A 25,784-nucleotide genomic window follows, 5' to 3' on the forward strand; every position below is an offset into this window, starting at 1 on the left:
AAGTGTACAAAACCAAACAAGGAAATATTTAAACAAATCAGAACAGATGACTGAATAAAGTAACAATGTCATATTTGCATAAGTCAAGGGGCTCCTATTTACTCGTAAGTGTAATAACAGTATAGTATATTGCACGCAGTTAGCTCACCTACTTACACAATTTAATGAGACCTATACTGACCACACACAGTGTCTCACATTCATGACAGTCCTGACGTACATACAAAATGTTTTTTGAAGACAGAGTGCCTAAATCCTGATAATTTTAAAGTTTAGAGTTTTAAAGCAGCTTGCAGAGCTTTAAAGGTCATTCTCTCAGGAGTACTGTTTACTGTAGCAGCTGCTGTGAACCTGTGAACAGGCATGCCAAACCCAGGTAAAATAAGATTCATCTGCATTGCTGTTTGTCTAGTTTACTAGCTGTTGCTGAAGTAACAGGATTATTTAGATTCCTGGTTTTATTGTTGTTTCACAGGGTTTTAAAGAAAGCAAGAAGTTAAATAGTGAGCTCCTTTCATTCTCCTCCATGAATTGTCAATGTTGCATCATTTTTAAGTATTTTGTGTTCTTGTGCCTTTATTTCCAGTTTCCCTCTTTAACTTCCCTCTTTAACCTTAATTTACAAATCTATTTGCTTAACAGGTATGTTGCAGCACAGTTTATTTTTTATTTTTTTTACCTATAGTGACATTTCCATTTACTACATTTTATTTAACACTACCATTACCTTTAAAACATGCCCCCTGTTCAAATTAAGCTAGAAGTAGCAAAGAAGTTATATAACTCAGAAACCAGATCCTGATTCTCCCAGAAGTTTATTATGTTGCCACATAATGGAACTACATTTTGACTATAAAACTTGACTTTGGGCCCTGCTGTATTTTTTTAATGCAAGACTATTTCCCACCTTTAATTTCTCACACTTAGTAGAGTGTGGGTGCATTCAGTTGCATCCAGAAATGCAGTGGTAAACCCATCTGGCCTGCTTGTAAGTCAAGAGATCAGAGCTTCATTTGCTAGGCTCACAGGGAAAGGAGTAAGGTAAGGCCTTATTTTCACTGCTATTTGTACCATCACACTGAATTTAAAGGGACTTCAAAGGAGCAGAGTATTACAAAGGCACTGTAAAAGGGCTCAAATATGAGTCGGAATAATGTTTTAAGCCTTCTACTATCATGCACTAAAACACGCACGTAATATTCATCACGTCAAAAATGTTTCTGGGTTAATGTGCGTAACTACCAGTAACTAAAGGATGAACTTACAGATAAACATTAAGAAAATTTCCTCCTACCCTCATCTGAGACAGCAAGCTCTCTGGCTGTATTCATACAGCTGTATTCATACCCTGCACACTTCCACTGGGAGCTGACTGAGCCAGGGGAATTTTTATGGGATGATGTTATTGCACATGCATGTTGCAGGAAAGCATTAAGAAAGGAGATCCTGCTGTCCAACATGAACAGCATGGCGTTTGTAAGTAACACTCTTCTGGAAAGGGCAGACTTATGTTAGCTTTAGAAGGTCAAAACTGCTGGATGTGTAGATTTTTCTTCCTTGCCTTTTCTCGGACAGCTGCATTTCAAAGATGTAGTTGTTATTTCTTGTGTACATATATAGAATACTGGAATGGCAGCAGAAGCACACATGGGGCTTGAAACATGAAAGCACATTCTGTGTCAATTCTGAGCAAGAGACAAGGAAAACCTGCTTGAGTACTGTGGGCCTTTTCTAGTGTTATCATCAGTTTGCTAGTGCATATTTGGTACAAAACCATTAAAATTGATGATGTTTTCTTTGATGAGAAATCCAGTTCAGCCACAGTATGGTGTGTAGCATGCTCCAGACTGTGTCTATGGGAAAGGAAAATAATATTTTGGAGTAGGAATTTTCTGCAATATCCAATAAGATATATTGGAACACTTGCTCCCAACCTCAGTTAACTGTGAGTTATACTAGTAATTCTTTAATGCTGGAGAAAATTCAAATATGATTGAAATTTGTATATTGCTAATGAAAAGGCAGTTTTAATATTCTCTTCCACTTACCATGATTCACTAGTTTCAAGCACTGTGTCCTGTATTCGTAAAATAAGTACTTTTATATAATGTATCAGGCCTTTTAGTAGAACAGAGTCATCTAATAAATAAATTTAACATTGAAAGGGGAAGGGGGAAGTGTAAATCTTTTCTAGTTATGACTTAGTTCCAAAATACTGCTTTATTTGTATGGGTCAGAAGCAGTTTTAAGTATTACAAAACCAAACTCCTCTGAGATTGTAGCTATTTTTTGGAGAGGTTGCAAAAACTTAATGAGAAATTTGTGGGAAGTTTTAGGCAAATTGAAGAGTATGTCTGAGTCAGGCAGATGAGATTCAGTCTCAGTATAGGAATTTTATTTCCATTTCTACTTTTCCTAAGAGTTATTAATCTTCTGTTGTTCTGGCTTTCTTCAAAAGGCTGTGTTAGGGCACCTTTCTGCTAAAAGCACCATACTTCTGCCACACCCCAGGAGGGGTGAGATGACTTTTTAGATATGATAATAGACGGCTGATGGTAATTAACAACCTGAAATTTGTAAATACAGTTTTATGGATTCCCTGTAAGAGTGGTGATGAGTTCTTGCTTTCCCGTTCAAGAGCAAGTGAGTCCAAGTGCCTGCTTTGCTCTTGCCTTTTGTTTATTTCTATGCCAGCATTCACACAAATGGGAAGAAGAAACAGAATAAATGCACATGGAGATTTTAGTTGGATTACTTAATATACTGGAGAAGGTATACCCATTCCCCAGTTTTCACGGTGATTTAACAACATGGAAATAATTGAAACAAAAATAAAAAGCCCTCACTTGCTTGGTATAAAATTTAGTCTTTTTTTTCAAGAACTGTTATAAGTTAGTTTTGGTCCCATTAACTTCTTCCTGGTTTATATTTCTGAATAATATTTTATTATATTTCTCATGCTTTCTAGTAATCATCAATGATAAAACAAGCAGGTGTGCATTATAACCTTATCTGCTTTGAGAACACTGGAAAATATCAATGGTAATTCTAGTGTACTCCTACACATAGCCAAACATCCAGATTGCCTCTCATTTCCACTCAAGCTCTTTGAATTCAGAGAATTATGACTAGCAAAACAAATAACAACAAAATAATAGAGAAGATGTACTGAACATTAGATCTAGCAATACTTTACAGTTGACGCTGTTTTCATAATGAAAGTAACTACACATATATTTACACCAAGAAACTATGTAATCAAAATATGTTTAAGGTAATCTGTGGGGTTTTTGTTTTGTTTTTTTTTTTTATTTTATTTTTTTATTATTTTATTTTTACTATGCTTATTGTGGTACTGGAGTAGACATTTTAATTGTACTATCTTTAAAATACAGTTTCATAGAAATAAAATACATAAAATCCTAGTTTTAAAAATCTTCATTTAGCTTATTTGTTTAAATAACAAATTGTTTAAGATTAATTTTCCTACTGATGTAATTCTGGTCTATTTTGAAACACATTAAATGGTTTAAAAGATTTCTACCATTCAGAGAAAAAAAAAGTCAGTTTTGCTTATTGCTATGAACCCTCTGTCCTCAAGCTAAACTTCACCTGCTGCACTGCCACTGTATAAAGAGGTCTATTACAGGGTGATCAGCACCTGTTCCAGGCATTGCAGGAACACATGATTGTTTTCTATCCTTGTCTTGAACCATTTTGTACCTAATATTATGAACTGGCCCCTGGCAGAAAACTGAAATAATGGGAATTAAATGGTGTGATGCATTGGAGACAAAAGAAGAACTGGAGTCGATGATCTTAAATAAAGGGGGCAGAGAAGAGTTAAATCCCTGTGGATGTTTCCCCAGGTGGTGGATAACGAAACCTCATGTTTGAAATTACATCTTGCTCTTGTAGCTCCAAAGAAATGGAACCAGATGTGCTCATCATTACCCATCAGGCCACCATGGCAAGCTAATTTTGCCAAATAGCCCAAATATACACAAAGCTGTAATGACCTTTAATTCCTAACAGCTTCAGTAGATCTTATTAAAAGCAGTGGTGGGCTCAGGGATCAGAAACTACTGGTTTCAGCTTTCAAATGGGCTGTCTAAGGATGCTAACCCCAGTGACATTACAATATAAGATACCTTATGAGCAAAAGAATTTATAAGTACTACTAATTAAAATATGGAAGAAGAATATGAACTCATGAAAGAAGCAAAACAAGTTTTTTTCAATAATTACTGCTTTTTGCAGTCTGAGAAAAAGAGAGGAGATTGTCATTATTTCTCTTCTTAAACACAGACATCTGATGGGATGATAGAACAATATAGGAATTCAGATAGCAGGATACTGGGAAAGGAATTAGGTTTTATGGTCACCCATAAATGCTGCAATGACAGTTAAGTGCAAGGGTACAAGTTACAAGCTTTTCTGTGTAGGCTTGATTAATTATTTATACTTGTGGTAGCTGGAAAGATTGAAAAATGTGCAGTATCTTTTTATTGATCTTTGAAATCTCATCAAAATACCTGTGTTCAACTTGTTCATCTTTTTCTGTTGGACTACATACTTTCCTTAGTGAAGTTATTGTTGCTTTCACATCAGCAAAATTCCTTGCTCCTGGTAAGACATAAGCTATTTAAATTCTGTACAATGAAAAGGTATTTCCATTCAAGACCATCTAACTTTATTGATTTACATCCAATAATTTATTATAAGATACTTACAAAACTTCCCAAACTAAGTTCAAGTTAGCAATATCTTCTATTCAATCAACAAATTATTTCACCTTTAATCTAATCTCTATTTTTTTTTTCATTTTCACTGAGTGTTCATTTTTTAACTCTTCTGCATATCTGTCCAGATGAAAAAAAAATCTCCAGAGGATTATAACATAGGTATTAATTGGTCAGCTTCTGTAAAGTTAAAATACTGTGGAACATAACTGCGCATATACTTCACTGCACTTCTACATTTCTAACAGGTACAGAGGGAGGTTTCATTTGAAATGATACAAAGCAAACATATGTAATATTTTACTATGTCAGGTTGCAGGCTAAACCCTTAAAGCCTATAGATGGTAGCTTATAAGAAGTAAGAATTCATAAGAATGCATAAGAAATGGAACAGATTTTACCAAGTCTTTTCAAAGAACAGATTCAAATTGAAAAGTGGCTTCAAGTTCTCTTAAAAGCTGCCATGACTTGGAAATAAGCCAGGGAGTCTGTGTTTCTGTAATACTTGTGCTGATGCCAGTGATAAATATTTGTGCAGTCATTTTCCCTCCTGCTTGAAGTAGCTGAGTGCTTGCTTGAGGGTCCTAGCAGACCACAGATAATTTTATCTTCTAATGAACTAAAGACTCAAAATCAAATTATAAAAGCTATTACTGGAGTATGAAAATTCAGAAAATGGGTATCTGAACTCTTTAAATTAAAATAAAATACATAGCTTTCTCAAATAATGTGCAAGTTACTGTGTGGGATTTTATGGCATTTATAATGTAGAAGGTTAGAGCTGTTGACCACAGTAGTCTTTTTGGCCTTAGAAAAGGAACCATGGCTATTCCATATGACCTGAGGTGCAAAAGATGAACTCACAATCCACAAACAAAAAGCTTTCAGGGACCCTGGACTGACCTTAGAATTCAATCTAAAGGTAAGGAAGAATCATTAGTACAAAACCTTGAAAATTCTGACTACAAGATTATTTTTACTTGAGAATGCTTCTTATCTCATTCACTTCACCCTATCATAGAAATTCAAAAGGCCAGTCAACAGAGCAAATGTCATAGATATCTATATGTATGTGTGCATTAGTATACACAAGACTGAAAAAAATCACATGGAAACATCATTTTCCTTTTTTTCATTGATACAGCAGTGAAAAAAATCTCAAATTCTGGCTACACGATTGAATGTCAGAATTGTATCAATAGCGTAAGTCTCATTAGTTTCTTAGGTTTCTAAAATATGAGGTATGCAGAAGAATATGGTCAGCATTTTTGTATTAAAGAGCTAGCATTGTATGTCCAGTCAGCAAATTCTTACAGCAGAAAAACAAATTTGTCAACATAAATGCCTGCTCACAATCTGGTTTCTCCTGGTTCTGCAAAATGAGGCAGCATATTAGGAACGTGTTAGAGACAAGATCAGTGTTTTTCTTCTTCAGATCCATTGCATGAATCTCTCTCACTGCATCAGGTTAAAAGCAGCAAAAGTTGGTGTTCTGCTTGTCTTATGCAACTCTCCTTAGAATTTCTATCCAAGGTTTCTTTGCCTTTGAAATCCACCAAACTTTTGTTTTCATCTCAGCTTTCTTCCAGCAAAATCACTCAATGTTTTGTGTCATTTTTGCAAATTACTGATTACTCTTTAACAACCTAATTGAGAGTAAAGTAAAACTCTCCTTACCAGGTTGATCAGGAAAGTTGCTTTCATTTGCACTGAAAAACTTAATGCTTTCTGGTCACTTCATTACATGGTTGTGTTTGGCACTGCTCCCTGAAGTCTGTCTCTGTAAAGGGTTCAACAAGACCCAGAAACATTTGCTGAACTACTGATCAGCAGAAACATCATGGCAGATGGATCTCACATACTTGAAGCTTTCATTTGCCATCTTTAAATGAAAATGTTCAGGATGAACAAAAGTAGGCATGTAGGAGCGAGAGCTAGTATATTAAGGCAAACACAGCACACCAGGAAGCTGCAAACCTGTCTGAGGACAAAAAAAAGATGTTTGACAAGTGACAGAGGTAGAGGGAAAATAAAAGACTGAGTCCAGGCTTCTTTTGTACCAGCCTTCTGGGAACACTTCACAGCAGTGTCTCTGTCCCCTCAACTCTGAAGGCTGACTGCAAAGATGTGCAAATGACATTGCAAAGCACAAGTGCAGATAAGAAAGCATGTTACACAGAAATCATGTCTGGAAGAAAAGTGCTTACTGCCTAGCCTTTTCAAGGGAAACTTTCTGTATTTCAGTGATTGAGCTGCCTTGAAGAATATCAGATTAATGAACCAAGCAAACAAGAACATCTTGTACATTTAAAATTATATAAAGTATACACCAGACAACACAAATTTTCCACAGTCTTAGGACCAGAGCCAGTTTAATGCCTTGAGATGTTCTGTCATGCAACAGACAATGACAGACAAAGGCACATGCCAAGCCCTTTGTGTCTATGGCTTACCAGGGCAGGCTAGTTGTTACTTCAGCTGAGGTGGCATGTACTTTGCTACTGTAGGATGGCCGTCAAAATAGAGCTTAATAATCAAGTAACAAGAATAACAAGGCAGAAACTCTGAGAGGATTCTGCAAAATTTGAACATGAACTTCTCAGGATTGTGGCAGAGACTAAAAGCCTTTTAGAGTATCAGAGAGAAAGAGACACAATAGAGACCTGAAAAAGTGAAAGCACAAGAGAAAAGCACAACGCAGGTTTTCCTTTGTCCCTACGCCTTTTCAGCAATTGGCTTTCTATTTCCCTCAGAGAAATGTGTAAACTTTCATCTCTGTTTTCCAGAAACTGCAAAACATAAACCACTCTAATTTATATTAGTGTAATTTAGTATAATTAGTATTATTAGCATAATCCAAAAGTGACAGTCATGGATGGGTTCTATTCTATTATCACATAAGAGAACATGAGAATTAAAGATGCAACTAAAATGAAATCACATGAGAGACGGGGAATGACCAAGTGAGGTGAAGTAATAAAATCATACCTTGCAACCTCTATGCACATCTGGTCACAACTTTTTAATGCATTACATTGAAAATTCCTTCTCAGATCTTATAACCCACTTGTGCTACACTTTTTTTTTTTTTGCTGTCCAACAACAGAGTGACTAGCTGCTATCCATTCCTTATTTTCTTCATTCTTTTTTGTATGTTTGATTTACCTTTTGGAAGTAGAATCTGTCTAAACATTCCTTTCCTATTATTTTTATTAGCTGCCTCTTTAGGAGATTAACACAGATATGTGTACATAGAGCACCCTCAGGCAAACCCATCCATAACTCCAAAAATAAACTATACTGCTAATTGACCTTCTCACAGCCTGGAAATACCAATATCAAAGAGCAACCTCTAGTACAGTGAGAATTTGGTCCATTTTTTCCCCTCCCATATTCCTCCACTGAGCCCCAGTCCTGCTTTGATCCTTGCAAGCTGGGAAACATAGCACTGCAGGAGGAAGTTCAGTGGACTGATAAGTTCTCTTCCTGGACTGGTCTGCAGTTTTTTTGAGTATGTAAAAATATATTTATATGGCTTTTGAATTAATCTCCTTCCAGTGAGCACTGACAGTGACTGTTTTACAAATTATGATCTCTTCAAAACAGGACTTTCTTGATCTCAGTTTCTTACACAGTGCTAAGGATGCTGCAACATTTAGTGAATAATACTATGAATCAAACAGTGTGCTCTGATATTTCTCTCTTTTTCACCTTTCTCCCCAAATTTAAATGCAGAACTATTTAAAATGCAAAATACAAGTTCAGGTAGTTTTTTAAAATCCACTTAAGCCTCTTCATGGGTTTTGCATTGCAAGGAAAGCAGTTATGCCTATGCTAATTCTATTTTCAGTGGGAAAAAATCTGGTGGAACTAGCCTTTGAAAATGGTTTAAATTCTTGTAAGTGGAATTCTGTCATATAAAATTAGCAAACATATAAAACATTTATTACCATGGAGATACTATGCAGCTGCTTGGATTCTTTTTATTATTTTTTTCCACACACCATTTATTGCCAACATCTTCCTTAAAAGAAGTATTCAGCTAGGTCCTAATGTGTAGCCTACAATGTAACTGGGCTCCCTTCTGTGTCTGCTGCAATAGTGGCATTCCCTCAGTGTAATAAATATTCTCTATATGACAGTTAAGTTTAAGCATGATTGTAAATGCAAAGTTCACGAGGTTGCCATCAATATTATCTTACATCCTTATTTCCTGTTGTCTTCATAGCTTGTTTACTCTTAAATTAGAACATAATTAGCAAATCGTATAGCTCATTTTTACTGAAAATAGCAGCTCAGCAAAATGTTTCCTGTCATCTGGGGCTAACCTTCCCACAGGCTGCATATCCTGGAACAGCACACTGTAATAAGAGAAATCAGTTTTTCTGAATCTAGGCCAAACACTAATTTAATTTCTCTGGCTGCCCCCTTCTTTTCAGCTCTTCTCCCCACTCTCCCCAGTAACACACATATGTGAGTTGGAGTTAAGAAGTTGCAGTTGGTAAACAAAACAAAGACAAAACTGCTAAGAAGTTAATGAAAACATCAGTAAGTCGTAACATCTGGATCTCATCATTCACCTCTGACGTAAGGAAGATGTCCAGATGTTAGCATGACTGTAACAGTTGAAATATTTTGTGAGCAAGGCTCCTTCCAAACAATCAGACACAAAGCAGTTGAGCACTTTCAGCAGTTTTTAGGAATGTTTCAAATATATAATGGTCTTTCAAAAGCGCAAAATTCTTGCTTGGTGCCGAAAGAATATACAGTCTGGGGACCTGGGTCTGGGTATCGGGAGCCCCTGCTGCTTTTGGGAAGTGCATATGAACCTTCAAAGAGCAGAAGATGAGGCCTCCTGGTTGTCTGTCATAAGGAGACACTTTTAGCAGAGACAGAATGCTGCTTATCTTGTGGTATCCAGCATTTAAGACTAGAGTTTAACAGTATCCACGATGATGAATTACAAAGCTGGGCCTGGGGAAATCAGACCATAATTTTCATCTTTCTCACTCATTTTTAATCCCCATCTGAGAACATGTACCACATACAAGCCTTGCATGCTGAAAAGTATAAATGATGAGGCTGGTTTCCTAACAGGTGGTTGCCAGGTGTATTGGTTTTTAACTTCCCCTCATGTCCAAGCTGTCTGACAGAATGGTGATGTTTTTCATGTTCGGGTGCTCATTCTCCATTTGAAGAGCCACATGACTGCTCAGTTCCTGTTAGGCATGTTTTGTGGGCTGCTCTGGGTATGCTCCCTCCCTCCTTGGCCCATACTTACAAAGAATCGGTTCAGAGTCCCCAGGAAAGCATAAAGTTATTTCTAAAAATTCCTAATTGCTGAGGTGTCCTGGGACTGAATTCCTCTTATGCACATCCTTAAAATCCCAGGCAGAAGACAGGACATGGAGCTGCTGTCTGACTGCTGCAGTCTTAGAACTGGCTACAATGACTGTGGAAAAACAGAATGCTGAAAAAAGGGTGTATTTCCATAATCCCCTCCAGCTGTTGTAACTTGAATGCGTGAGGATTTTGTAGCAACCACTTTTATAATATGCTTAGCATACTGTGTACTTATTGTAAACTTGGACAAAACAGTGTCATTGTTGTAGCCTGACTACAGAAATGATGGTGGAGCTCCATGAAATAAATGTTTTAAATTTCACTAATGGAGGAAAATGTGAAGCTCATAAATAAAACTTTCCAAGTGTTCAGTCCCCCAATGGTGCAATTTACTCTGATATATGAAAATACCCATTACAAACACAAGATGATGGAGTATGCACACTTTCCTTTCTCTATGAGTGCTCCAATCTCTATTAGTATCAGACTTCAAATTAGAAGTACAAGAGTGCTGGAAACAAGGCATTCCAGCAACTGAAATTAAACACCAAGAGACTCATGCTGAAGGCAGCTATGATCTTTCTGGCACTTCTCTACATTTTCATATGGAGAGTGAGAAATTAAAAAATAGAACATGGAATAAGAACCTAATGAGGCATTTAATTGCAATTGCCCTTTGAATGAGGATTTTGACTGAAGGACTTTGTCTTAAATGAATTCCAGTCATTCCACAATAAAAACACCAGTGCTATAAAAAGGTGTGTAATATTCTATATACTTATTGGAAATTTAGGACGGCAATATTTTTTAAAAGTAGACATGTATATGCAGTGTATGAAATGTATTATTTCTGATTACATTTGATGTCTGAATTTGAAAGATGTGAAAAATTATAAATCACACAAATGAAACTGGTATTTTCTCAGAATAATTACTTACACTACAAACTTGTTTAGTAATTACATGGGTAACAACAAAGCTCTTCAACACTCTCAAAGGGAGTAAACTTTACCGTTATAAAGATATGTAACCATTCAACCAAAATAATTAAAAGGTTTTGAACTGGATATGCTTTACCTGCTTTATTGTACAAATAGTTTTTTTTTGTTATTAGACAATTGTTGTTCACTGTTTTCCTATTTCTTTTCCATAAATTAAAGTCTATTAAGTACATATCAATACCTAGTCATTCTCTACTTTGTGGCCAGTGGCTATTTTTAACATTTGTAAAGTATCCTGAGTAAAGCACCAAAACTATAGGAGGTTGTCTCCAGGCTGGCTGTCAGTAATTTCCTAAAAATGCTGACATAGCCAAAAAGTGACATATTTGAAGCTATATATCAAGTTGTCTCAGGTTTTGCAACATATCCATTTTCTAAAACCTTATTTCACCTACACACAGTGTAAATCTTTCTCCAATCACAGAACAAAGCAAACACTTAAAGCAGTAATTTCTGTTCTGCATGAGTATAAATTTTAGGGACAGGTAAAATGTAATTCAAAACACTGCCTTAACGTTGGTCTTTAAAAATTTCCCAAGGATTACAAGTCCTTTCTTTGCTTCCTTTACTTCCTATAGTTAGATATATATATGTCTAGAAGTATAAGGAATAGCTGGGACTTTTAAAAGAATAAGTAAGTCCTGTACTCACAGATTTTGCAATCCATAAAAGGACACATTTTAAGGCATCAGAGTTAAGGGAAAAGAATAATAGAAAAGAGGAATTAGAACCCCAGTGGAAATATAGGGATGCTGATAATGGAGAGCAAATTAACCATCAGCAAAAGCAGATAGTGCGTCACAGATATCTTGGTGATCATACATAAGTTATGCAAAAATTGATATGGCCGTGGTATGAAAGACTTAATAATATAATTCTAGCTAATCATCATAAATTCAAAAATAAAAGGTCTACTGAAAGGGGCCTGCAAAGAAACTCTTCATAATTAGATTCAAAATTAAGTCATCCTTTATTAATAACATGACAACTAGATAAAAGCTGATGGATGGTCTTCTAAAAGGAATCTAAATGGAAAAAAATTGTTTGGTGGAATTACTTTTTCTGCAGTTTCAGAGTTGTCTCTTTGGCCACATCTTTAGCAATGACTTACAAGGACATATGTAATATTTCCAGATGATTCAAATACTAGCAAAATAGGCCTAATCAGAAGTCTGTTACAGATCTTTGCAAATGAGTCATTCTTCATTTCTTTGGCAATTAACAGGAAACAAAACCAAGAAAACCAGGGATGGCAAAAGCCCACTTTAGTTTTAGTGGGCCAGAGGTACAAAATTAATTTAATCCTGGGGTAAATGAAATATTATGAAGTTCAGTGAAATTTAATTAAAAAAATTGACATAATTGAAAGTGATAAATAAATAAATAACTGCAAACAGAAAAGTTAAAGGTTAATTTTCGAAATACCAAATAAGCAATGATTTTCCCCAGACTTTCAATGACTAAGCCACTGCAGCAAAACTAGCAGTAATTCACGAAGCCAAGTCTACCTACACATTCTTTTTTTTTTCTCCTGTAATACCAGATATTTCAGAAGAAAGCTTATCTTTTTCATCACCAAAAAAAAAAACCAAACCAACATTAAAAGAGAGGCATATGAGTCGTCAGTTGTACTCAGTGTCTGACCATGTTTTCTAAAAAGTTGCTGGGTTTGAGGGTATGTGCATTTCAGAGCTGAGAATGATGCTTCCATGCTCTGAGGAAGTTCACTCAGCACTGCTGCCCTTCTTGCACATAAAATCCTGGTCTCTGTTGGAAGGTCTGTGCACTGAAAACGCAAGAATGTGCTTCCCTTCCCAGCTGAGGATGTGACCTGGCATCACTAAAAGGGAATAAAGTGGGAATTCCCAAAGAAATGCTTCTATTTCTCATGAATGTAGTAACAGGAAAAGCTAACAGTTTTCATATTGCCCATTTAGGGAATCTGGCAACTTGAGTGTCATTCTGTCCTCTTACTCTTTGCTGTTCATTCCATTGCCCCAGATTTTATCCCATCTCTACTGGGCATTATTGATGTTCCAGCTATTGAAAATGTTTCCATTCTGTTTGGTTATTTGTTTAGTGATTTATTTAGTGATTCATTTCCCACACTTAATATGACCAGATATGACTATAAACATGTGTCTAGATTTCCTTTGCCTGTGTAAACTAAAAAAGAGGAGAAAAAACACCAAGTGGAAAACCGAGAGCTGGCTGCCATAAAAAGTAGCGTGACCATAATGAGACTACATTGAGCTGCATCTCCCTGCTCCTCAGGACACTTATGTTATAAATATATACCATATTTATACAATATGCCATATTTATATAATAGTAATAATATCCCAGAATATGGTATAATAATATACTATATTTATACAAGTGTGCTTGTCCCCAGCTGGCTGAACCACAGGTTGTTCTGCCATAAGATGAGACAGCACATGCAGTAACTCAGTCCTGGTGTTAGGATTCAGAAGCAATGTGAGGATGCTACTCTACGGTACTCCATCATGGCCAGGGTAGGACAGCATGCAGAGGTCATCTGACAGGACAGTCTATATTCATTAGTTTCCCTTTATGGTGCCCACTCAAAATCAAAGCATCTTTAGCTACAATCTTTTAGTTCCATGTAATGTTAATAGCATTTTAAATACCTTTGATTCTTTTTGTCCAAGACTAATTCTACCTTTCCTTTGTATCATAAAGACTACATGATCTAATGGCAAAGATATTTTCCACAATATTTTTCCTACTTAGGAGGTAGACAGTACTGCCTGTTCAATGATTAGATCAGATTATATTGCATTATCTGCTATTTCTATGTGCAGGCTGGGGTTTTTTTTACAGGCAAAATATTACTTTTTCTTGAACGCACCATGAAGAATGCATATTTCACATTTTCTTGTTTCTTCTGCAAATATCATGTGCTTTTTTAAAAGGTGTGTCCTGATAACACAAATTGCTGATCTAAGTAGATTTCTTATTTCAGTGTCGTGACCCTTCTTTACCATTTTTAGGTAGTCAGCAGTTTAAACTGCTAATATTCTGGAGAACAAACAGAAAAGGAACACAACTTGTTGCTGTTTTGTTTCTCTTGCTGAATCTGTTATTCATGAAGTATTTTCAGGAATACAGCCTAATATCTATTCCTATTATATACTGCACTGCTTGCTGGGGGTTTAGCCTGATGATTTTCTAACTTTCTGACTGACAGCAGCCCAAATATACTAGTGGACTGACAAGCTCACATCATCAGCACAGCCTGGAAAATGGAACTGTCACTGCTTTTAAGGGTCCTCTAACATCTAAGCCTTCTATTGATAAAAACTGTGATGGCTTATAATCATCTGCCAAGCAGAATAAAAACATGCTGCCCCTTATCAGCACAGCTAAAGAGGCTAGAGGGTTCACGTTCACTCCTCATTTCTAGGAATGTGACAGAGTCTCAAGAAATATAATTAGCTGTTGTCTATCCCCCAAGTGTTTGACAATCATATGCAAAGTTAAATATATACGATTATCAAAACCTTTTTGGATCCTGATAAAACCTGCATATTTTCATATGTAGGTCACATACAGAAGGCATAAAAACCATGTCATTATATGCTTTCCTATGTGAACTGATGAGAGAAAAGCAATTTTGTAAGACAGTTGGCATTAGTTGTCTTACATGGACACAGGCCAGAGGTACTTGGAGTCTGCTGATGCAAATGCCATTCTGAACTTAACTATAAATTGAAAAGGTCACTTCAAAGCATTTACATAAACATCTCTAGCAGGTGGAATGGAAATGAATGCCAGGGCAAACAAGCATCTAGCTGACCAGGCAACATGCAGATTAAACAAAGGCTGACTTGTCCCCACTAACTTCCCTTTTATAGATTTGTGTAACGTCCATGCCTTTTTACTCAGAATTTCTTCCTTGTCAATGCTCCTTCCAGTGGAGTTTCAACAATGTCCTGAAGATCAGGACCTGCATTGCGACTGCTGTTCCATGCCCTGCAGTCTTTATGTGACCAAAGAAGCCCAGTTTTCTAACATACCTTTGAGAGATTAAATGGGCTGTCTGCCTGGTTCGGTTTGCCATGGAAGAGAGGTTAATGTCCAGCACTTTCATAACACTGCCATGTTTGTGACTAAGTGCTGAGCATTAAAGCAAATGTGACCATGGAGTTTTACTGTAAAACAGTGGTAAAGATGAGGTTCTCAGCTTAGGGAACTCACTGTCCTTTGACATCCATGCAAACAGGCACATAATTGATCCAGCCACTAACACACTGGACAGAACAAGGTTTTCATGAGGTGCTCTAATTTAAAACAGGTTTTTTTGTCCTGTGTGTCGTTATAGATCACTCACTGCCTGATTACCTGATGTAATCAGTTTTGGAATTGGTGCACCATCACAAATGTCTGTTGAGCACTTAGCTGCTCTTATATCTCCAAAACATAAATGCAGGAGAATGATGTGAAAGTTCAGTTTACATTAGTGAGTCATACGGTCTGCCTCTTGGTCATCTATCTCATCTCTGATCTTATCATTATTAACATTTCTCCTCCCCTCGGATAAGCCACCCCCACTGTATACAAACAAACCAAAGCGATCCCTCTGACAAGTCACACCCACTGTGTGACCCACTGCTGCCTTTTCTGAAACCTCTAAATGCTGCAATAATGAAAGTAACAACCCCAGCAGGGTGAACAAGAAGCATTCAATCTAGCAGACAATAACAGATGAGGAAAACAAAGCAAGCTAAATTACATTCTCCAGCCCTCTATTATGGTTTGTATCGAGTTTTTGCAAATCAAAATAAAAATATGAACTGCAACCATATAGTTGGCTGGTAATTTATATTTCAGAAGCATAGCTCTGGCATACCTGACACTCACTTGGAACTCCCAGCACTGAAATCCTTGCCAGAGGAAATACCAGTAATTGCTCAGTGCACAGCCCAGATATTCGAACTGACACACTCCTTGGCTGCAAAACACTCTGTAACACAACTCACTGAAGCACATCAAGGCAGTAAAGCGCAGGGTCTGACCTAACAGCAAAATAAAATGCTTCAGCACACTTCAGTCTGAGGAGTTTGTACCATAATATCGCACCAAAATTCTCTGCTCCTTTTCTTCTAACTGATGCTTATGTCATCTCGTTAAAGGAGCACACACATCTCGTTAAAGGAGCACACACAGCCCCAGCACAGGCACAGCACTGAAGTAACATGATAGAAACAAAAGGCTGGAGAAATACTTAGAGGCGATAGCGATACGTTATGCAAATGATACCACTAATTAGCATCGTTAATTATGGTGCCTTCTGAATCTTAAAATATACTTATGTAATATCCTCTCTCACCTGCCAGTCGTCTGTCTCTCGTGTTTTTCCAGATAACATCCAAGGCTCTAGCAGTGGAGTCCCTGATATGATCACTAAATGATCTTCTCAGAGGGGCTTTCACTGGGTGGTGCATAATGCAGATCGATCACACATCCAGAGTCAAACGGCTGTAGCTTAGTCCCTGGAAAAAGGGCATGCTTTGCCCAGGGTCTGTCTGAATTTCTCTTCGCCAGGCAGGCAGGTTGTTACTTTATATAATTTGTCATGAGCCCTGTGGAGCTTTTGCTTGAAGAGTCAGGCATTGCAGTTCTCACTGCGGATGCAGGAAAGCTCAGACTGCAGCCAGCCTACTGGAAAGCTGCCAAAATCTTACATCTGGAACAGTTTACAAATGAGCTAACGATACAGTCATTTAGATTTGGGGCTTTATTTGTGGATATCTATAGGATTCTAGCTTCCTGTTTAATCAAATAACTTACCAGGCGCATACTTGCATGCTAATTTATTAGGATAATATTTCCCTGCTTAACTGATATTTCAGGTAATCTTTCATGTTTTGACATGAAAAAGGTAAGAAATAGAAAAGAGATAAAGTAATTTTAAGCCTCTGCAGTTCAGGTATTTTATTTCATTACCTTATTTTTCTTGCGTATCATCCTAGCTGTGGCACAGAATAGGGCCCGATACTGAGTTCCCTGTATGTAGTACTTCATGCCAATGCAGCAGGAAAGGAATGAAAATACAAAAATGAGAGGGAAAGGGGAGACAAAAACAAAAAAAATGAGAGTGAACTAGGCCTCACATCTTTGCTGAAGGGAAAGATAAAGTCCCATATGTAAAAAGTTTATGCATGTAACTGAGATTAATAGTCGCAGTAAATGAAGCCATTTGGCCTTGCTTATTTTGACCTTTTTAATTGATTACTGTGTCCCATGGCTTTCCTGAGGGAGAGAGGGAGGAATAAAGGAGTAGCTGAGACTCAATTTCCCCTTCTACTATTATGTATGGTAATGTATGAAGAGGTGAGAGATCCCAACCTAAAAACCTAATCTCCTTTGTTACCAGGGAAAGAACAGTTGAATAAAGTTGTCTTCATGTTAATTCAAGGTGGAGTCATTCATTTTCACAGCAAATACAGTTGTTAAAGTCAGATACCATTATTTTCTAGAGAAGTATTATGTTATCATTAAAATTGATTGATTAACCTCACAAGGTTGGCACACAGATCAAATTACAGAATCACGAGTTTCAGCCTGTGGTTTTCTACTCCCTTTGAATTCCTTCCTAAGAACAAAACAGTTTCTCTTTTTTTGTTATTCTAGATAATTTAGTTCACACTTTCTTATTTGTTAATTTTTTTTTTCCCAGTGCATTCTCAGTTCCCTTAATTTTCACCAGTTCTCATTTCCTTTAAGACAAACCATGATCTCATTCCAACAATGAGAAAAAATTTACAGGCTTTGCAATAGTGTAACTGAGGGACAAATTGGCTCACCATCTATTTAATGGAGGTCATAATTTCTTCCCATCTAGGCCTTTGTCTTTTATCTTTATAGAGCATCTGCAAACACTAATGTCCTGTGTACAACTTCGAACAAAACCACGAGCAGCAAAGGATCTCTACAGTTTGCAGTTACTTTCCTCATTACAGCCCTCCTACTTTTTGAGGTCAGATGGAGAAAGCAGCAGCCAACTCTCTTGAGAAATTCAATGTGACTGCACACTCTGGAAATGTGTGTTGGGTTTGGGTGGAGGTTTTTTTAATTAATCTGGCAAAAATTATTTGTAGAACAAGCAATGACGTTTAGATAGGCAAATGCTGACACGATGACCAGAGCATAACCTATCTACTTTGAAGCACATACACCCTGTTCAGGTGACCTATGCCATTGCTTCTATTAGTTACTAGATTAGAAGAGCACTAATTAATTTTAAAATGAGAATGCAGTAAGCAATACCTAAATCTGGAACTGGATGTATATACCTCCATATTTCAACTGAGTACCACTGACAGAGGAGAACAGAAGGCATCAAGGGAGAAGGCAGTTGCAGCAGATTTTTATCTACCAGTGGCTCCATCTATGTTACCAACAATACGACCCAGAAAGAGTGGATTTATGCAGCAAAATAAAAGTTACCACGGTTCTGACACATCTCAAGATTGAACTTTTAATTAGTTCAGCCTGGGTCTCATGAACTGAATGAATCCTCTCCCTGGTTTGGAGATCACTAATGCACTACCAGGGTGCATCTTCTGACTTAGTTTCAACTGAAAGCCATTCAATTCATACACTTCAAGACTGCTCAGAGCTATGAACCAAAGGGTAATGTAAGGAGATCCTTTTTAAAAGCATACACCTGATCCAGGCTAAAATGTCAATAAAAACACACCAACCAGTATTCATTTTAGCAGCTAAACCAACTTTTTAAAATTTAAAAATAAAAAGAGCAATATATATATATTGCTGATCAAGGTTTAACTCTTTGAGAATTACTGTGGGTTCTGTCACACATATAGACATGTTACAGCTCAAAATATTTAAAACGGTGCAACCAGTTCAACTATACGGGCTGGAAAATGTCAGAATGACCCAACAAAGGGCAAAGGAGAAGTAAAGATAAACTGTAGCAAAGCAAAGGAGGAAGGCTAAGGGAGTCTGCTTGTCTGATGTTACAACATATATAGAGTAAGATTGTGTAAGGGATTTAATGAAATGTCAAAAAATTCTTGCTGGACCATGAACAGGAAAACAATTAGGTATAGGTAGGCCAGAAACATGGATAGGAAATAAAAGGACATTGATTTCAGAAAAGTATAGACTGAGAGATTTAATGGGGAAGACAGTTAAACGCAAACATACAATCAGAGAGAGAGAAATTTGAGACGCATGCCATTCACTATGGTCATAAAATAAGAGTTTGCCATACAATATAAAAGCATAAAATGATTGTTAAAACATATAAATAGGAGGCTTCAGAGCACAGCTGCACTTCAGTTTCTATTCTTGCATTATTTAAATGATGCCCCTTCTACACCAATGCGCTCAGTTTTGATCTGGACCTCTCAATACCCGAAAGATGTTGAAAAGGCATACACAAAATACAGTGTGCTGGGATACTGAAAGCTGGTGGCAGCAGGGCCATGATGGCAGTGGCTCAGTTCTGTGCTGGGAAACCCCCATGCGTTTAAGGAAAAGCTGCCAAGCTGCCCCAGCAGCCGTGCCATTATATGATACTTGTGTTGAGAGCCCTGCAAGCTCCTCCTGCATTCACAGACACAGCTCTGCTTATGTAGTGGTATTTTCTCTTTCAGGTCAGACATATTTCCTGTCCCCTTTCATGTGTAGTTGTTTGTAGGGAGACATCTACCCAAGTCTCATGCCTGCAGTTACCTTCAGATTACGTATATGGAAAGCTTCCTCCATTTCTCTGTTAAAATCATGATCACAGTCTGAACTGGAAGAGGATGCCAATGGTACTAAGTACATGTGTATGGACCTCATCTGGTGAAACCCTGATGTCAGTCAACATGAATGCATTAGATGAATTTATGAGAAAAGGTGTTAAACCAAACAGTTAAACTGAAGGACTGTGAATGACATGAAAAGAAAAAAAGTTTTAATGGTGAGATTTATGGACTGGCAAAGAAAATGTTTTCAAAGAAAATGGCAAAACGTTGTGCTACTCTTTTTGAAAATCTACTGGAAAATATCCCGAAAACAAATACCTTTAGCTGTGAAATGGCTTATGTACCCTTGCGTCTGCAACCCAATTAGATGTATACGAATACTGCAGCAAGATCCGTGCAGAAATAAGCAGTCTTAACCTCCCAACTGGCATCTGGGAAAAATTTATGTAGCTCTATCTCTTGGTTTCAGCATGTCTGGAAACTTATGGAAGATCACAGGTTTTATATTTGAATAATATTCATAGTTATCACAGTCATAGTGCAGTCAATACTCCATCTGTCTTCCAGAATTATTTTACTTTATTCAGTATATTCTATTCATTGGCTGAGATTAAAAAAAAACCAAAGAAAGTTCTATGCTCAAAAGATAAACTGGATGGGTCAACAAAAATGTCTGCTGGACTACAAATATGATGGGAATCTGAAGGAGAGGGGTCTGCTGCTGACAAGAGTGGAATGCAGCAGCCAGCATTCAGGGAGAAAGGTGACATGAGTATACCCTCAGGAAAGAGGCGTCCGTGCACACGTGCAGAGCAGCATGCATGCCCAGGGAAGAGTCTTTCTGGAATTCCAGAAGCAAATATTTATAGGGGCCAGATCCCTACTTGCCCGCCCAGCCGGCCTGGAGCCAGGCCGAGCCCTGTACTCCTGGCCCAGCCACTGCTGCTCTCAGGACAGCGTCTTTCCTGTTGCCCATGCCTAGCCTGCCTCTGGACTGCAGCCGCTGACTGCTCCCACTTCTCTGTTCAGGAATATTTATAGAAATGCCTTGTTAATACAAGCAAAGCTGGGCCTCTACAATTTTCCTCTTAAGGCTGGATCTACTTGTAAAGTGCTGTTCATCGTTCTTAAACCAGCTGAGGAAGGCAGAAGCTAATTCCTTATAACCTTACCACCCCTCAGCAGTTCAACCTGAAGGATCTAAGCTTGCCAAACATATCTGTTTTCTGTCCTTTAGTGATTCTATCCATACTTCAGTCTGCAAAGATAACATTAAAGATCCCTTTTCCTCTTTAAGGAACAGAGCAGTCAGAATGTATCAGGTACTGGGATGGATGGGAATGGTGATCTCATTTTTAGTTCTAGCAATGTCCTGGTCCTAGGAAGTAAACAGTTACACAAGAGTCACTCTCTTCAGGCTTGCTCAAAATGCATCAGCTTTCCTTCTGTGTGTTTATAAATGTGCAAATTCTCATGTTTATCTCTGGTTCATCTATATGATTCTGTCCCCTTGAAGCAGAAAGGTAATCCCATGACTCTCCAAAAGTTTCACAAACAAAAGAATGATTCAGAACCAAAAGTTTAGGTCTAATTAAAAATGCCTGCTGAGCACATAGCATATGTCATTGTTTCATCTCTCAGCAGATGTCTCCAAATGCTATCTAGGATACCAGACTGGGAAGGGAGCCCTTTGAATTTTCGCTTCTACGTGTGTTGCTTTCCAAAAGAAAATCTGGTACTGCAACATCTGCAGTATCTGAGAAATCTGATACATATCAGATCTTTAGACAAGAAGTAGCCACCAATCAGAGCGGACTGTAAAGATTTAGAGAAATTCCTACAGAAAGATGGGCAAATAAAATGTACTTTCTGGAAACTAAAGTTTCAATAGAGTCTTGAGAAATCCCAACAAAATGCTTGATATGACAAAGCCACTTCTTTATTCAATTTGATTTGGTTTAAAAAAACCCACCAACTCTGTTGTTCAATCAGATAAGGTAGAAATATCCAGGGTGTAAGGGTGAAAAACAACTGGGCAATTGTCCATCCCATGGGCTACTTTCTAGTGCTCAGCTTTCCCCTTGCCTCTTTAGTTAGCAGCCCTGGAAGCAGTGGTCTTAGAGTGGCAGCCACACTCTGTCATCCTCATTTCCTTCCTCCCATCATGGGAGGGATGGGTATGTAACACTGGTATTTCCAAAGAGACACTTTAATGAAACAATCTTACCAGGACAAGTTTTTCTGTTTTCTTCCAAACTGAGAATAAAAATTTCAGATGGACATTATTTTCTAATTTCTTTTACTAGGAGTGAAAATCAGCATGCTATAGAAGACCAAGCCTCCAGACTTGGAAGGCAGGTGGGATATGGGTTATAGTGAAGAAGAATATTTTCTCTTTCTGTGTTTTGGCCTCCTACTCAAGTGATATTGAGGGAGAACATTAGAATTGTTTCTCTGTCAAGTGTCACTGCATCATAAAATGAAGTGATGGAAAAAAGCATAGAACAAGTTGCGAGCCTTCCCAGCCTATATGCTAGATTTGTCTGCTGATTTCTGTATGATGCCCTCTCCTCTTCAGCCTCTCGATTTTCAGTCCTTTCCAAATCCCCTTACTTGTTGTTCCTTCCTGCTGTTTTCTCCACCTTCTAAAGACTGTTCCATCATGCTTTGTACAGTTTTCTCCCCATCCCTGTCCCAGTTATGTCCTTCTCCATCATCTGACCTCTGGTTCCTATGACTGGCTTCTCTCCTGCATATTGCTTCTTTTACTCCCCTCTGCTGGAGTGGAAAAGGGCTTGTGACTATTTTGTGCCAGTGGGAGCACTGCTGAGCTGGACAAAAGAGACCGGACCTGCTCTGCATGCTGATCTCAACAGAAGCTGCACATAAGATAATCGTAAAAGCTCAGGTGGTGGTTGGTGCAAAGATGCTGATTATGAGAATGAAGAGCACTCCTCGTTATTATGTGTACCAGCACATTTTGCTCTCAGAAAAATGTACCCTGACCCATGTCAACACCCTGTAGTCAACTTTTGAACAGCCTAGGAGCTAAATAGATGCAATCTATCTGGAGAAGAGATACTAGACCATTTTACAGACAAATTTTCCCGAACATTCTCCACAGATGTGAAGAGTGCATGGCCTGCTGTCCCTGAACTGTTTCCCCATGCTAGCAGAGGTGTGGGGAAGTAGTTGCAAAGAAAAGGCACAAAATCCACCTTCCCTATCAGCAGGCCACGATGCAGGCCACAAGTGATGGACTTTTCAATGCCTACACATTGAAGAATTCTGTTAGAATGTGTAACACTGAGATGATCTTGTCAAAGTATCTACCTTAATGCCTTTTGTTGCATGATAAGTATGTGCTGATGGGTTTATGTAAACAGAGTAGCTGTCTTTTATACATTTATGAGTTTCAAATTAAATATGATGTCAAATGAACATTAACAATATTTAACAAACTTCATGGTGTCATTATGGCCTTGCTTTGCAAGTAGCCCCACAGCTAACACTGGAATTCTGTGTACTTCAAAGTGTAAGCTTATCTGGTTGTTTCTTAACTGCTGTTTCACTATCACTGTGTGCTCCAAAAATACTAAATAAACCAGCACAGGAAAGCAAAAAGCATTTCTAAGCACAGTCATAAATAAAAAAATTATAAGTAACTGAATAATATGATAGAAGATATACTTCCAGTTTAAGTTGTACATATTAATTGTACATGTAAGTTCCATATTAGAATGTTCTTTTAATATAACTGGTTATAAACTATCTTTACATTGTTAGAAAATCCAGTCTTACTCAAGCTGACAACTGTTTTCCGAAATACTACATGTTAATGAGAAAAAATGGGACATTATTGAACACTGGTGACATAGTTTAAAATTCAATTGATAAACAAAGTGTTAAATCTTCATTCTATTTAGCCATATGTGAGGCACCTAGTTAGAGAAGTTTATGGAAGTATTAATCTGTAGGGGTGTCCAAACACTTCCAAATACCTATCTTGAGCTGTAGAATTTTCTGTTATGTAGCTTTCATATAGAATAGTTGATGGCAATAGGCTGTGAACTAAGATTAGTTTTCAGCATTAGTCGTGTTTTATGTTTTACTACAGCAAAATAGTATCAAGCAGCATTGTTTTTTCTTACTTCACAGTGACCTGACATGCAAAAGGCCCATAATGAAATATCTTTTTGTCAGGTGGGTACTACATTACAGCTTGAGTGGTCCTACCAGTGGGATTAAGGCAGAACAAATAAAATTTCATAAAATAAAGTATATGGCCTAAGGTCGGTTTTTACAATGGAAATGCAAATGTGGCTGTATGTAAAGTGGTAATTATAGAAAATTGTAGGTTCCAGCAAAAAAAAAACAACATACCAACAAACCAAACCAAAACAAACAGACCAACATTTCCCAAACAAGCAATTGCTTATCGTTACTCCCTATTCAAAGTCTGTCTCTATAAACTTATTTCATAGTTAGCAATTTTCTGTCCTTGTTTTGTTTTTATTCTTTCTCACTCTCTCTCGTGTTCATGTTTACCCAGTCATACTAAGATTCTTTAATCTTCTTCTTTAGACATCCCTTGTACAAAATAGCACAATATTAATAAAGTGTTAAAGCAACAAAATCTTTGAGCTCAACTTCAGTGGCCAACATGAACGCTAATTGTGAATAAAACCAATTTTGTTGTAAAACATGACTCAATGAGTTTAAAATAATCTAACAGTGTTCGGCTGGTGTCTGTGTACAGGGCAATGAGCAGAATGGGAGTGTGGAGAGTGTTATGCTAGTTGGACTCATCTAAGTCAGAGGGTGAGCAGGGAGATAATTCAGAATACAGACTGAGATCATTCTGAACAAAGAGATCAAAGAGCAGCAAGAAATTTTAAACCAAAGACAAAGCCCCAGCGCTTGCAGGGTAAGATGGAAAAAGCTCATTCCTAAGAAGATTTAGTGGAGTTTAGGGGGCTTATGTAAGTCGTCTTCATTAGTACTGCCCTGTGTAATATGTGTTTTATTAAGTGATGTAAAGAGTCTGAGCTATCATCCTCCCATCTCATCTCTGCTGCTGCTATTGCAACACTGAAACACAATCTCTACAGAAGGTTGGTTTGTCATGGTGAAGACAAGTGGAATATAACCCTCCCTGAATTTCTGGTTTGTGGCCTCAGTAGCAGAGAAAACAGGAGAAAACCTGGAATTTTCAAAGGAAACAATGACATAGGAGGTAGGATCCAAACTGAAGCTAAACTTTTGGATATGTATTGGAACAAATCCTCAGCAGATTTCAAGATTTCACTAATTAAAGCACTGCTGGACAGTTTGTGAATGGTAACTTCTTGCTCCATTTTTGAGCCAATGTTTATTGGCATAGTTAGATTTGGGATTTATTTTTAAGATTGCTTAAATTCCTCAGAGTCCAGGTTTCAGGTTCTGGGATCTGCCATGCTCTAACCATTTCTTCTGGAGTTGTCTGTGACATAACTTCATTGAGGTGCTTTATTTACATGTTCATTTATACCCAGTTCGTTGGGGAAAAGGAATGAAAGGATATACAATCTTCCTGATGTTGAAAAATTTTAGCAAGTTTTCCTTAAATACTTGATAATTACTTGGTACTTGAATTTGCTTTTTTTTAGACATACTCGTTTTCTGAAAGTCCTTTTGTTTTAGCCGTTGGCAAGCCCCTGAGAAACTATTTCACAGCAGTTCTGCAGCACTGAACACTAGTGACCAATAGCTCACCTAGGATATGTACAGCCCTGGAAGTCTTTGCAAACACAGTCCTGGGATACTGCCAGCCCTACAGCAAGTTGCATGAATGAGAGAACCTGCCTCACCTGGGCTTTTACTGACCCCACTACTTCACCCTCACAAAAGTGTAGGAGATGGTTGGTCCCCCATCAAATGTAATACAGAATGAGAAAGTTGTCCTAGGGTCAGGA

General features: G+C 37.6%; 1 protein-coding gene across 4 annotated transcripts in view; it reads right to left on the minus strand.

Moving 5' to 3' along the window:
- The window catches only part of DLC1 (DLC1 Rho GTPase activating protein), a 226,610-nt gene that overhangs the window by 84,691 nt on the left and 116,135 nt on the right, over positions 1 to 25,784 (minus strand). Inside the window, exon 1 of one of the 4 annotated variants that reach the window (XM_061370811.1) lies at positions 16,440 to 16,742. The exons of the other annotated variants lie outside the window; for them this stretch is intronic. Within the exon in view, the coding sequence (XP_061226795.1) occupies positions 16,440 to 16,554 (115 nt within the window). The 5' untranslated portion in view covers positions 16,555 to 16,742. Of the gene's footprint in view, positions 1 to 16,439; positions 16,743 to 25,784 lie in introns of those variants that run through there. 4 annotated transcript variants of the gene reach the window in all.

Source organism: Neopsephotus bourkii, unplaced genomic scaffold, assembly GCF_033783945.1.
Source record: "Neopsephotus bourkii isolate Nb327-2 ecotype Australia unplaced genomic scaffold, CSIRO-AGI_Nbou_v1 NB_168, whole genome shotgun sequence".
NCBI classification, from domain to species: domain Eukaryota; kingdom Metazoa; phylum Chordata; class Aves; order Psittaciformes; family Psittacidae; genus Neopsephotus; species Neopsephotus bourkii.